A 15,175-nucleotide genomic window follows, 5' to 3' on the forward strand; every position below is an offset into this window, starting at 1 on the left:
CTGTCGACAAATATTGAAAGGCCGATTCCGCACTGGGACAACGCCCCGACATACCGCTCATCCGGAGATGGAAATCCCTGACCCCTCATGATGTCAACACTGGCAAGGGACTTCCCCACCGCTGTCCTGACTCAGGGACCTGGAACCTTAAGAACAAGGAAACACCAATATCTCTGGCTTTCCGATAGGGAACAAGGGCTCCAGCGAGGCCTCTTCCAACCCATGGCCATGTGTGAGCAAATAGACCTGGTTCTGCGGCAGCCCTCCTGATGTACCACCATCCAGCAACCTCCTGTGCCTGCAGTGCTTCTGGCCACATGGGGAAAATGGTGGTGGGACATTACCATGTGTGACAGTATGAAACTCTGAACCACTTCCTCCCGGTGGAAACGCCAGTGGGCAGCCCTATGCTGTGCCCTCCATGCGGAATTGGCCACAGTGGTTCTCCAGGATCTCAGGCTGAATTCTTTCACGTCGTTGACTGATTGATACTTCTTCATTGGAGATGCCAAGGATGGAACCCGTGTCCTTCTGCATGAAAAGCAGAGGCTCCTCCACTAAGCCACCGTCCCTGCCTGTCCTGGTGCCTGGATGGCGTACTTCCCAGTAGCCTTTGAGGCAGCATCTCAGTGCTGGGGATACTGTCTGAATGCCGTATCTTCTTACTAAGATCAGAGCAGCTTTAATTCATTTACAGTGAGGCATACCAGGGCTGCCCATCTAGTCAAAGAAGAATTGAAATTTCACCTGTAAGATCTTGTCTCAAATTATAACTGGCAATCTGACCTTACCCTTTGAAGCAATGCAAGTCCCCCTGATTCCAACAGAAGGAAGCCTCCCTGGGGTGGGGCTTCGATCCTCCCCCCCCCCACTCATTCTGCAAGGACTGTCATCGGGTCCTCTTTTCAGAGGAACAATGCTTACAAATCACCATGCTGGGGCGCTTGGCTGGTTGTTCATTTTGGTGTTCAATGGCCTATGATAGTCAGATGGTGAGCTCACCATAGCCACTTGGAGAGTCCGGTATAAGATGCCTTGCCCTCAGACTCTTGGCAGTGGAAAAAAGCCAAATTGGTTCAGCTCAAAGACGCAGAAGCAAACAGCACCCTGAAATCTGATAATAAGAAAGAACCCAGGATTCTGTCCCATCACATACATTGGAAAGTTCCACCAAGGACTGACTTACCACGTCACACTGAGAAAGGGAGGCTCCCTGAAGGTTGGCGATGGACGTTTCTCAGTCACAAAAGTGAGAAGCCCAGCAATGAGGTGGTCCCCTGTCCGGAAGACATTAAAGGGTTCAAGTTCATCCATGGTCCGAGTGAATAGGCATTTGGCACCCTCCACCCTGCAGGCTGGAAGAAGGAGCAAGAAAAGCCGAAGCAAGACCATTCTCTGCCAATGTGCGCCTTTTCCCTTTTCCCTCCCAGGAGCTGGCTCTCAGAGACTGACAGAAGGAATTGCGCCTGGTAAGACCGGGGCAGTAGACACCTGAGCAGTCCTGCCCTGGCTTGATCAGACTGAAAGGGAAGGATCGCAAGCCTCACACTGACACAGGGTTCCTTTCCCCCAGACAAGCCCTGAACACATTGAGAGAAAAGTCTTTTATGCACCAGACTTTCCCAGCCAGTTGCAAGATATTACACAACCTTGATCTTGGTCCACATGTTTACATTTCTCATTTCAGAGTGAACTTTCGAGAAATCCCCGGAGCTTTGCTGATCTACGGAATAAATCACCATGATATTGATAATTAGAAGGGAAGGAATCTGCTGTTCCCTGGACTCTGTGTTTCACCATCTGTGCGGAAAAGGAGAAAAGATGTTTGCAAAAAGAGGCTATTAAGTTAGACCTAACTTTCAGGGCAAAACAACTTTCAGAAGAGGTCGGCATGGAAGAAGCTCTGACCAGGGGCATGGGAGGCTGGATTAAGACCCAGGGATTCTTTGCTTTCCCACTGGCTGCCACAATAACCACACCAGGCAACAGTAGAGTCATGACCCCAGAACCAGAGTTCACCTTGAGCATCCATCAGCCAGAGGAGCTTGGTGCTGCTGGGAGAAGGGGGGTCCTTTTATCCACAAGGTTCCACCAGGGATGGCCAGTTGCCATTTTGAGGAGCTGATCATGCAGGTCCAAAGTCCAATCAGACTTAAGCACAGAGTGTTCACGATTTCTTGTCCTCCTACAACCAACTGAATAGTTTATACATCCCGTCTCAACACAGTCACACTTCCTATTGATTCCATGTTCGCAAGTTTTCTTTAAGAGATTGAACTTTATTCATTTAAGCCAGCCTAATTTCTAATCATTGAGAAACCCCTGAAACATTCTTCAGGCTTCGAGAAACCCCAGGAGTGGAGGATCAAGCAAAATATGGTGGTCATCATAGCTGCGGACACCCCCACCCAAGGGCCCTCCCTCTCCCTCCCACTCCAGGCCCATCATTAGTCATGGGGGGGGGTTCAATATTAGCCTATATGGTCATCTCACTTGATAAATGTTTAACTGATATTAAAAATATATTTAAAATAATATATTTGGGAAACCCTTCATGGGGCATCAAGAAACCCAATGGTTTCAAGCAGATCATCTTATCAAATCTCCCCAATTTGTCTCTCAATTTCCATTTGCTACTAAAGAGCAAGCCCTGCTGACTTCACTGACCAACCCTGTGGCTTGCGGTATTCGTCATACGAATTGGGAAGGGCTCTGTTTTACCCAACTGGCCTCACTAACCAGGTTAGGAGGAGTCTCAGTCTCCTGACCTTTGGAGAAGTAGGCAAAGTCTCATTATGCCCAAGGGCTGTTCTGCCTCAATCCATAGAACTGTGCTGTAGTGGAGTGGGCAGGAAGACATTTTGATAAAGGGATTCTGATCTACACCACTGTATTACTCTCCACCCCTGTCAGCACCCTCCAGACCAAGTAGCTTCTGCTCTTCTTGATGAATCATGTTCAAAAGCTCCGCCCCCTTTCATCTCTGGCTGAGATTTCCATTGATTTTTATCTCCTTACTAGTAATCAAGCCCGCTGTAATAAAAATACAGCAGGCGCTAGGTAAGGGAGCCCCCAGCAGTCGAGCGTAGCATAGTGCAGGGGGTTAGACTAGAAGACCCAGGAGGTCCCTTCCAACTCTATGATTCTAATAGGGATATTAAGGTGGGAGTCAGGTAGAGCACGGATGAGATGCTCCTAGACCTGGTTACAAAGTTCTCAGAGAGACAGGACAATAGTGGTCATGGGATATTTCAATCGTTGGAAAACCAGCTGCATTAAAAATGAAAAATCCCCCAAATTCTTGATTTGTCTTGTTGACTTCATTTCCCAGAGAGTGGAACGGGCAATCAGGGGGTCTGCTATTTTAGACTTGAGTCTTACCAATACAGAAGAACTGGTTGATGAGATAAAAGTTGTCAGTGTGCTTGACTGTAGTAACAATGTGATTTTAGAGTTTATCATCTTGGGGTAGAGAAAGGCTGTACTTAGTATCACTTTTTGGCTGGACTTCAAGACAGCAGATTTTAACAAACCTATATTGCGTGGAATCCCATGGTCTGAAAAACTTAAGAAGATGGAAGTCCAAGAAGGTTCGGAGTTTCTCAAAAGGGAAATACTGAAGGCACAATCACAGACAATTCCCTTGAGAAGGAAAACGGGGAGGAACCTCAAGAAACCAGGATGGCTCCATAAACAGCTTTCAAAATTGAATAATAAAAAAGACTCATTTAGGAAATGGGACGAGGACCTTATAACCAAGGAATGCTAAACACAACAAGAAAGGGTTCTTATAATCAAAGTTCCGGGGACCAGAAAGTGACATTGTAGCAGATGATGAAGAGAGGGCTGAATTGCTCAATTCCTACTTCTCCTCAGTCTTCTCTTGCAAGGGGAATCGTGCTCAATATGGTGAAATCATTTTATGGGATCAGGGATGGGGATTGTGGCCTAGGATCACTGAAGGGTGTTACTTGAATTGTGCTTATGCATGTGTCTTGTGACATGGGTGTATTAAGCTATGGGGAAATAGGAGAGCAAGCAGACAATAACAAAAGCGTTTAAGGATGGATTTCCCAATGTATACGAGGTGATTGTACCCTTAAGAACTCAAGGCAAACAACAGGTAGTTATAATAAAATAATAACAATATTTATTGGAAAGGAAATAATCAAAGAAATGGGCAATCATATCTAGCACAGTAGCAATCTAACGGATAGGAAAATGAAGTGGGGAAACAGGGTTCTAAGTATATTTACCGTCCTTGAAGAGTAGTGAGGCAGAGATACGACACAACCAGCCAGCGGTGTGAAGGGTGTTCTGAATAGGTCCCCATCAGATGCACAGTTTGGGCCTGGCAAAGCCACTGTTTATATATGTTTTTTGGGAGACGGGGTACATGAGTGAGACCAGATGAACACAGGGTACAATTTTCCATGGGGCAGGATATTAGAAAAATGTCTCCTCTTGGTCAGGAGATAGCGTTTTAATGTGTAGCCTATCTTGTCTAGCTGCTTCTAGATGTTTGAGAAGCAATTTCCCTTGGCACGGAGGTGCAGACTGGTTTCTAGATGGAAGATTGAGAATCTAGCCCAGGAAGTTTTTAGGCAAACAGAACTCTGCCTAGCAAATACAGTGGGGTAGTGGGACAATGAGAGGTAAGCTGAACATGTCTTGGATTGAACCTGCTACTTTGAACCTGTAACAGGGAAGATGGAGTCTGGTTCAGTGCTTGGCTTGGTATAAGCTGATCCTGACAACTATAGATGAGCACTGCTGCTTGTTCATAACACCATGCAAACCTGTAGGTCAAGGTCCTGCCATCCGTTACATGGGTTAGTAAAAAAACCCCTAGTTCCGTTAAATGAAACCAGATCTTCTGGGCCAGATGATTTGATTTCATTGAAATAAATTAGGTGTTTTTTTACTAACCCACTCCCTGGCTCAACAGACTTTCCGATACCAATGTCTCATGGGGACCACCTGAGGCATTGCAAGAGCTTTACAGACAACGCAGGTTTAAAATGAAAAATATCTCCAGAGAATCAACTTCCATCTTGACCTTTCATCCTGAGATGGTCCTTGATATTCAGACCAGGCCTCACTACAATGATGTAACACTTGGGGAGGAAAATGCAGCCCAGCAGCCCAGCACTGGAGGCCAAGATGGAGAAGATCTGCACGGCGACCATGTATTTCCCCTTGGTGCTCAGGTAGGTGGGCACAAAGGACACCCAAACACTGCAGAAGACCAGCATGCTGAAGGTGATCAGCTTGGCTTCGTTGAAGGCCCCAGGAAGCTTCCTGGCCAGGAAGGCCACTGTGAAGGAGATGGCAGCCAGGAAGCCCATGTAGCCCAGGGCACCATAAAACATGGCCACAGACCCTTCATTGCATTGCAATATGATCTGTCCATGCTGGGAGTGCATGTCAGACTCTGGGAAAGGGGGAGAGATGCCCAGCCAGAGGGCACAGAAGCCAATTTGAATAGTGGAACAAGAAAGGACAATGGACTTTGCCAGACTCTTCCCCACCCATTTCCTCATCCGGTTCCCTGGCTGAGTGGCCATGAAGGCCACGACCACAGTGACTGTTTTAGCCAACACAGAGGAGACGGCAACTGAGAAGATGGTGCAGAAGGCTGTTTGTCGGAGAAGGCAGGTCACCCTCCTTGGCTGGCCAATGAATAGAAGGCAGGACAGGAAGGAAAGCAGGAGTGAGATGAGAAGAATGAAGCTGAGGTCTCGGTTGTTGGCTTTGACTATTGGCGTGTCTATATTTTTAATGAAGATTCGTAGAATGAGAAGTGTAGCTATGGACAAGAACAGGACCAAAACAATGAAGATAACCCCCAAAGTCTCCTCATAAGTAAGGAAAGTCACCTCTTTGGGAATGCACCGAGTGTGGTCTGGGTTGGGATACTGATCTTCTGGGCATTTGGTGCAACGATTTGCATCTGGAAGGGAAAAGAGAGTATTCAGCATCATATATCTACCGTTTTTGCTGGCGTATAAGACGACTCGACGTATAAGACGACTCCCCCAACATTTCCACTCAAAATATAGAGTTTGTTACGTTACATTACAGTACCTGTCATTGTCACCATTGTATGGCTGCAGCACGACCGCAGTGCCTCCAGCCCACCCCTGCATCTCCCTATGACCGGCACTAGTGTGCAAGTGCGCATATGCGAGCTCTGCGTAGACAAGGGACGGGACGGAGCACCGCTGCTTTCCACCGAGCAGAACGGGCCAGTCAACCTGAAAAGGCCGGCAACCCTTGTCTCGCTGACGATGCTCGCCGCAGCCACGCTGATGGGCCGCCGCAGCCACGCTAGATACCGTGCAATACTGGATAGTATGTAGAATGAGGTGGGCGGGCATCAGGAGGCCACTATGGCAGCTATGTCACTAAGAGGACCTGAAGGCTGACCAGGGCTGTGCTCTCCATGTCACTCACCCAATCAGGATCATCAATTAGGATGGTCAAAAGTGTTTGGCTTCAGACAGACTTCTGTTCAAAAGTCACCGAAATAGGACTGAGTGAAAGCATCAATTATGAAGAACAACAGTTGTTCACGGGGAGATGAAAAACAATGCAAGGGAGCATGGTTGGATCAGCCTGGATATCCCCACCACAAGGGGGTTCTGGGGGATCAAAACATAACTTCCTCAGATACGGGAGAGCGGCTGTAAACTCCTGTGGCCTTGCTAGACCTCAGCTTTAATATAGTGCTGAATGATCTAGGCGCAATAAATGTTAAAAATTATGCCAAGGAGAAAACCATGACTTGAGCATTGTGTGTAGACGTTAGAAGTTAGAAGTACATGGAATTCTCCCACTAGATCCTCACACCAACCCAGTTGAAGCACAAAATCACTCATCTTCCACTTGGGTGATATCAACGGGTCACAAGATCCAAGGGGATTGCAGAACATTTGGGGGACACATGACAATGCTTACAGTTGTGTCCTCAAAAACTCCATTGAAGCCTGATCCTCCTGAGAGAACTGACCCTGCAAAGAAGGACCACCATGTATGGCTTTGCACCAACAAACATGAAAGCCACTGAAAGCAACAACAGCTGATGGAGCTTCACACTCACCAGCAATGGCCCAGAAGCCTCTCCTCGAAAGGTCTTTCCTTTGAAAACTGGAAAAGAACTATTAGTCCACAAAACTCTAGTACAATGCTGAGAATACAACAAGCAGATTCTTTGCTCCATAGCTGGGATGACGTCCTTTTCTCCCATCACCCACCTTCCCGAGAGGAGATGGTTCCTTCCCCACACAGAGAACAGTCAAAGCAGCAAATGGGCTTCCCTTCCAGGGCCACCTTCACATATCCAGGATGGCAAACTTTGGTACATCTGGAATCAGGCATCCTCTGCAGACAAAAACAAGGATTGTTATTCAGGGATAGGAGAACTGATTCACTGGGGAAGGGCATTTTTATATAAGATTTATGAAATCCTCATATGATGAAATGTTACGTTCCACACACTTATCGCTAGCCACTTTGATAACTATTGTCCAAAATGAAAGGGTCAGAAGACTCTCGGGGAGGTTTCATGCATGATACTAAATAAATGTTAAGACCTCTCATAATCAATTTCCCCACCTGCTTAAACCAGGGGGGCCACACAATAGCAGCCTGATCCAGGGTCAGCTTGATCTCCCCCGAGGGCTCTCTTTCGATGCTCCCAACTTTCAAGCTCAAGATAGAAAGGTTGCGCAAGATGATCATGTTCACAATGTCCAGGTTGGCTTCCACGGCCCCGTTTTCACCCAAATCCATTCCACCCACAGAAGAGTTTTGAAACTGGTAGCGTCTCAGGAAAGGATGAAGCTGGAATCACAGAGAGGACAACAGTCTTTAGAAGACAGAAGACTCATCTCCAAAATCATTGCAGCTCCACTTTCTTCTTATCCATCAGTTTGATACGTTTGGAGCTTTATTGTAAGCTGTCCTCTACATCAGCAACCTGGAAGATGGGTAATGAAATAAGAACAGGCTTAGACAGTTGTTAAGATCTGATGCCATTTTGGGCTGTATCAACAGGGGCATCACATCAAAATCACAAGATGTCATAGTCCCATTGTATACGGCACTGGTCAGACCACACCTGGAGTACTGTGTGCAGTTCTGGAAGTCTCACTTCAAGAAGGACGTAGATAAAATTGAAAGGGTACAGAGGAGAGCGATGAGGATGATCTGGGGCCAAGGGACCAAGGGACCAAGCCCTATGAAGATAGGTTGAGGGACTTGGGAATGTTCAGCCTGGAGAAAAGGAGGTTGAGAGGGGACATGATAGCCCTCTTTAAGTATTTGAAAGGTTGTCATTTGGAGGAGGGCAGGATGCTGTTCCCATTGGCTGCAGAGGAAAGGACACGCAGTAATGGGTTTAAACTACAAGTACAACGATATAGGCTAGATAGGGAAAAAATTTCACAGTCAGAGTAGTTCAGCAGTGGAACAGGCTGCCTAAGGAGGTGGTGAGCTCCCCCTCACTGGCAGTCTTCAAGCAAAGGTTGGATACACACTTTTCTTGGATGCTTTAGGATGCTTAGGGCTGATCCTGCGTTGAGCAGGGGGTTGGACTAGATGGCCTGCATGGCCCCTTCCAACTCTATGATTCTATGATTCTATGATTCTATATGTAAATACGTGGGAGGGCTAGGTTCCTAATGTGAGCATGATGCAGCCTGGCACACAATTGTACATCTTTCACAGGAATGGGAGCATCATGTTTTTCAAAAAGATGTGACAGAGCTTTTTGTATCATTCCCAGCTGCTATGGAGTAGAGATAATTATTTAGGGTGCCTAATCTGGATGCGTAACCATTCTCCTTACTTGACTACATATTTTGTAGTATTACATGATTCCTGTGTGTAACCCTGCTATACGAGAAACACAGGAAATACATAGTAATAAAAAATGATTAACAGGAGAAGAAGAAGGAGTTGGTTCTTATATGCCACTTTTCTCTACCTGAAGGAGTCTCAAAGTGGCTTACATTCATCTTTCCTTTCCCCACAAGAGACACCTTGTGAGGGAGGTGAGGCTGAAGGAGCCCTGATATTAATGAAGAAGAAGAGTTGGTTCTTATATACCAATTTTCTCTACCTGAAGTGGCCTCAAAGCAGCTTACATTCGCCTTCCCTTTCCTCTCCCCACAACAGACACCCTGTGAGGAAGGTGAGGCAGTCAGAACAGCTTTATCAGTGCCGTGGCGAGCCCAAGGTCAGCCAGCTGGCTGCATGTGGGGGAGCGCAGAATCGAACCCAGATCGCCAGGTTAGAAGTCCGCACTCCTAACCACTACACCAAGCAGGTTCTCTGAAGATCCCTTCCATCTCTATGATTCCATAATTATTGTCTTTATTTCGTAGCAATAAAACCATCCACATAGTCCAGTACAATAACATAATAAGAATACAATAAGATACAGTACTAAAACACAGGAAAATGAATGGATGGTGTAGTGGGTAGGAGCAGCAGCTTCTAATCTGGCAAAGCGGGTTTGATCCTCCTCATGCAGCCAGTCAATGCCCTGTTCATAGCTGTTCCCACAGAGCAGTGACATCAGGGCTCCCTCCGACCCACCTACCTCACTTAGTGTCTGTTGTGGGTAGAAGACGGGAAGGAGATTGTAAGCTGCTTTGAACTCCTTCTGGGAGAGGAAAGCAAGGTATAAAAAACCAAGCCTTCTTCTTCTTAATGCTCTCTGTGATTAAATATTCTGTATGTTTCAAAAACATCAACTTTCTTCAAATGGCGGGTTTCTTAACCTACGATCTGGGCACGTTTTTTCCCCCATTTTGCAGATTCTAGTCCAGCAGCACCTGGGGACCAAAGAGATTTGGGAGATATCAGCATTTGAGAGTCAAGTAGGACGAGGGATCCTCGAGTCCTCCCGTCCCCCTCTGGGCTCTTCTACTGCAGACCAGCACGGACACCCTCTCAAAATATTTTATGTTGGGGTGTTGTTATCCTACTGTCAGGTCTTGCTTTCCATGCTAGTCATTCCAGCCCAGTTAAATAGAATGTGGTAAGGAGGAGGGTTACAATCCAGGTAAATGGATGAGCAATAGGGCACCCAGGGGGAACTACAGGAGATGTTTTCTCTTTAATCCACCAGAGAAAAAAACGTTTTTACTGTCCGAGGAGGTCAGCAGTGGAATTGAATGTCTAAGGAGGGGGGTGTGCTCCTGCTCACCGGTAGTCCCAGAGCAGCAGCTGGAAAGATACCTATCTTGGATGCTTACGGCTGATCCTCCATTAATCAGGGGCCTGGACTAGATGGCCTATATGACCCCCTCCGACACTAGGGTTCTATGATTCTATGAGGCTGTTCCCCATCAGGGAAAGATACTGGATGTGCCGGAGACATTTGCTAAAATCTGTGTGACAACCTTCTTAGGCTAGATGCACCATAATCCTTTCCAAGAGATATTGCTGATTGGGATTCTGAATTCACAGGGGAATGGATACCTGCCAAGGCTGGATTCGCTCATGTTCTCCTCTCCTTCCTCCAGCCCTCGTTGTCCTCTCAGACCTGGAGGAGTAGGCAGCATGTAATGCTTTTGCCACCGCCTGGATGGAGGAGTAAATATTGTAGGCCCTGGGGGGAAGGAGTTCTTTGATGGCCTCCCAGTATGTAGCTTGCAGACCCTCTTTCTCCTTGTATCTCAGGTGGCCTCTCCCAGACAAAACGGGCTTTGAGTAGACATGAACAAATCCCCCTCTTAGAAACTCGTGCAAAAGAGGGTGACATGCTTGTGAGTAGAGAGACGTCCTTGTTTTCTTTGTCCGGGACTTGAGGGAGAGAGATCCATGCATGGGGTACTTATCAAGGAACGGGTTGCACAGCAAACTAAGCAGGTTGTCCAGCAAAAGGGTTGTGATCCAAATTTTACCTAGTCTGACGAGCATGGTATCTTCAATATCCATGACTAAATTTTGAAGATGTATTATATGTAAAAGATTTCCGTAGAACACATATACATTGACTTGGTCTTGACTGAGGAATGACCTCAAGCGCAGCCTTCTTTCTATTGCCCAAACATCCGAATTTATACCCTGAATGGACATTCTCTCTTCAAAGGCAACGCAGATGCCACTCCTGAGCATGAGAGATGTCAAGGTGACCTTGAACTTCTCCCCGCTCTCAGTGTCTGCAGCAAAGAGACCAACCCACGTCCATCGGAAGTGCAGGAGCAGCCTGACAATTCCCCGGTATTCAGCTTCTTCCGTAGGAACCATTTGGTAGAAAAAAGGAAACTGAGCTTGATCCTTAAAAACAGTCAAATCCGAATCATGACTGACCTGATGAGGAAAAGGACATATTTGAAATTCAACACCTTCAACGAGTGTCAATCAAAAGTGAAGTATCTCATATAGCTCTATGATGGTGATGCCCAAAACCCTTCAACAACAGGGATCCGTTTCAGGACAGACCTTTTCCGAGAGTTTCACCCTCTGTGGGGTCTATTTCGGTGGGGGTGGGGATCTGACCTTCCAGCATCAGAAGTGGAGGGGGGGATTTTGTCCTAGGGATCAACTCATCCCAACAACCCCAGGCCTGTTAACCCCACCAGATCATTGGGAAAGCATCCCTGGAAACAACATTGAGGTTCTGATTAAGAAAAAAACCCCTAATGTACACTTAGAATATATCCATATTGCATTGATATAAACATTTTCTTGCTCACAAAATCATTTTTTTCTCCAAAAAAGGGTCTTTCAGAATGTCTCTCGCAGAAGACTGTCCTTGTTTACAGCGAGTTTCTTTGTTGTCTCCCTGCTGCTCCCCAACTCAAAACCTCGTAATATCATCTACAGAGGGATGCAGATGAACCACCAGAGGACCTGGATTCTCTCTCAACTCCCTCTCAACTCTCCTGAAAGCTGGTTTTGATCTGTACCGGAAACATTGAGATGCCCACCCATCTTTCGTCAGAGACATTGCCCTGTCCTTGGTTCGTACCTGAGGGACTTTGTAGGTGCTCAAGAGTACTGAAATGTCAGCAGTGAAAGAAGAAGATGCTTCAAGAACAGCCAGGAGATGATTCTGTCTGCCACATTTGTAGTTTGGAACAGTCTCCCGGGCAGAGGGTAGCAGGTCTATCAAAGCATCATAGGTCAGTCTGGGATGCACAGTGTTCTCATAGATGGTGTAGCCCAGGGTGATATTTTTCGGTAAGAGCCCGGGATTCTGGTTGACCTCTTGAATGGCTAATGAGAAGGCTAGGAGGTGCCACTGCATCTCTAATACCCTGCCAAAAAATACGTATACATATCACATTGTCGAGGGATGCTATAAATTTGGGCCTTGCTGAGGCCTTACCTAGTATGGGCAGAAGCTGTCCTGATGGTTTGCAATGATGATTTTAAAAAACTGGTGTCAGCCAAGAAAGAGAATATACAAGAGTACAGTTGAAAGTGCCTTTTAGTGAAGCAGAACTCTGCTCCATCAAAGTCGGGACTGTCTACACAGCCTCTCCAGGATCTCAGGCTATAGTCTTTCACATCATCAACAGCCTGGGCCTTTTTCATAGGACATGCCAGGGATTGAACCGGGGCCCTTCTGCATGCAAAGCAGAGGCTCCTCCGCTAAGCCGCAGTCCCTGCCAGTCCCGGCACTTGGATGGTTTACTGTATTGTAGCCTTAGGGGCTGTATCCCAGTGCTGGGGTACCTGTCAAAAATATAGTATCATCTTACTAAAATTGGAGCAGCTTTGATTCAGTCCAGTTCCCCCTGGGTGCCCTATTGCTCATCCTTTTAACTATCCAGGCCAATAACAACTGACATTCTGACCTTTCCCTTGGAAGAAATGCAAGCCCCCTTGATTTCAACAGATATAAGGCTCCCTGGGAGGGGCTTTCCTCCTCTCACCACTCATTCCTCAAGGTCAGTCATCAAGTCCTCTGTTTCTCTCGCAGCAGCAATGCTTAGAAATCACCCGACTGGAGGCTCTTTGCTGGTTGTTCATTTTGGTGTTCAAAGACCTATGAGCCAGTTTGGTGTCGTGGTTAGGAGTGTGGACTTCTAATCTGGCATGCCGGGTTTGATTCCGTACTCCCCCACATGCAGCCAGCTAGGTGACCTTGGGCTCGTCACAGCACTGATAAAACTGTTCTGACCAAGCAGTGATATCAGGGCTCTCTCAGCCTCACCCACCCCACAGGGTGTCTGTTGTGGGGAGAGGAATGGGAAGGCGACTGTAAGCCGCTTTGAGCCTCCTTCAGGTAGGGAAAAGTGGCATATAAGAACCAACTCTTCTTCTTCTTCTTCTTCTTCTTCTTCTTCTTCTTCTTCTTCTTCTTCTTCTTCTTCTCCTTCTCCTCCTTCTCCTTCTCCTTCTCCTTCTCCTTCTCCTTCTCCTCCTTCTCCTTCTCCTTCTCCTCCTTCTTCTCCTTCTCCTTCTCCTTCTCCTTCTTCTTCTTCTATGGTAGTCAGTGGTGAGCTCACCAGATCCATGACTTTGTTGCTAGTTGGGAGAGTCCATTGTAAGATGCTTTACCGCCAGCCTCTGGAAATGGAAAACACTGTGCCAAATTTGCTCACTTATTAGATGCAGGAGATGGAAGCAAAGTGGAACGCTGAAGTCTGGCACTAAGAAAGAACCCAGAATTCTATGACATAAATTTAGAAGGTCTACCAAAGACTGACTTACCTCTGTTTATTTACAAAGGGAGGCTCCCCAAAGGTTGATGATGGATGTTTCACATTCACAAAAGTGAGAAGCCCAGCAATGAGGTGGTCTCCTGTCCGGAAGATATTAAAGAGTTCAAATTCACCCATGGTCCTAGCGAATGGGCATTTGGCACCCTCCACCCTGCAGGCTGGAAGAAGTAGCAGCAGAAGCAAGACCATTCTCTGCCTGGGTGCACCTTTTCCCCTCCCAGGAGCCAGCTCTCAGTCTCTGAGACTGAAGTAGCTGCAAGATCCCCTGCTAAGACCAGGGCTGTAGTCACTTGAGCAGTCCTCCCCTGGCTTGATCAGACTGAAAGGGAAGGATCACTAGCATCACACCGACGCAGTGTCCTCACTCCCCCAGACAACCCCTGAACACATTGGGAGAAAACTCTGTTATGCACCAGACTTTCCTGGCCTGTTTCAAGACATTGCATCACCCTGCGCTTGGTCCTCATGTTTACATTACTGGTTTCAGAGTGAAATTTCGAGAAATCCCAGGAGCTTTGCTGATCTACAGAAGAAATAACCATGATATTGATAATTATAAGGGAAAGGTTCAGCACTGCTCTGGACTCTCTCTTTGGATTTGACCACAGGTGCAGAGCAAAAGAAAACATGTTTGTCAGAACTCACCAACATGGCTAGAGCCTCTTGTGGCGCAGAGTGGAAAGGCAGCAGACGTGCAGTTTGAAAGCTCTGCCCATGAGGCTGGGAGTTCAGTTGGGTGTAGTGGTTAGGAGTGCGGACTTCTAATCTGGCATGCCGGGTTCGATTCTGCGCTCCCCCACAGGGAAAAGCGGCATATAAGAACCAACTCTTCTTCTTCTTCTTCTTCTAAAGTAGCAGGATGAAAGCACATCATAATGCAGCATGGCAGAAGCACAGCACCAGGACCATGTAGCAAACGCATGGCATGATGTTGACGCGCCAAACATGGTCGATTTGGTCTATTTGCAAGGTGGCACCTGCCAACACCTTACTCAGATGAGCAAAATTGATGCAGTGAGCACAGGGGGAGAGACCGTCTCACCCATACAAGGGTCCAAGGCCATGAAGGGCTTTATATGTGGGCCTTACTGTCACGTAGCCCCACCACACTCATACACTTTATTCTGATGGCATGTCCAGGGTGGTCTACATGCCTGGTTTTTCTCCGGGATTTGGACACTTTGGTTTTGCGATGGCCCCCTTATCTTGCTTCTCCAGTAATAATGTTGGGTCCTACATGACATCAACCTTTTCACTGAGTTGGCCGTGAAAGCAATAGAAAGGGATGGTCTCATTGCCTCCACTGCATTTGCCAAATTGCAGCCTGCTCAGTGATTGGGATTGGTTCAGTGGTTTAGGTTTCTCACACTGAAAAAGCAAGCACAAGCTTATTGGTTTGCATTTTAATTTTATTATTTATATTTCAGTTTTTATACCACCGCTCCCAAGTGGCTTACGGCGGTTTACAAGAATTCCCCCCACCTATA

At 46.9% G+C, this 15,175-nt stretch overlaps 1 protein-coding gene across 1 annotated transcript; it reads right to left on the minus strand.

Moving 5' to 3' along the window:
- Positions 1-5,042: 5,042 nt before the first annotated feature.
- LOC143833866 (vomeronasal type-2 receptor 26-like) lies at positions 5,043-13,805 on the minus strand. The gene is made up of 5 exons (XM_077330092.1): positions 13,678-13,805; positions 11,987-12,275; positions 7,618-7,845; positions 7,257-7,383; positions 5,043-5,953 (listed from the first exon to the last, which is right to left on the minus strand). The coding sequence occupies exons 1-5, from the start codon at positions 13,803-13,805 to the stop codon at positions 5,043-5,045; spliced, it is 1,683 nt and encodes a 560-aa protein (XP_077186207.1).
- Between the last annotated feature and the right edge of the window lie 1,370 nt (positions 13,806-15,175).

The sequence above is a fragment of the Paroedura picta genome, chromosome 3, assembly GCF_049243985.1.
Source record: "Paroedura picta isolate Pp20150507F chromosome 3, Ppicta_v3.0, whole genome shotgun sequence".
Lineage (NCBI taxonomy): Eukaryota > Metazoa > Chordata > Lepidosauria > Squamata > Gekkonidae > Paroedura > Paroedura picta.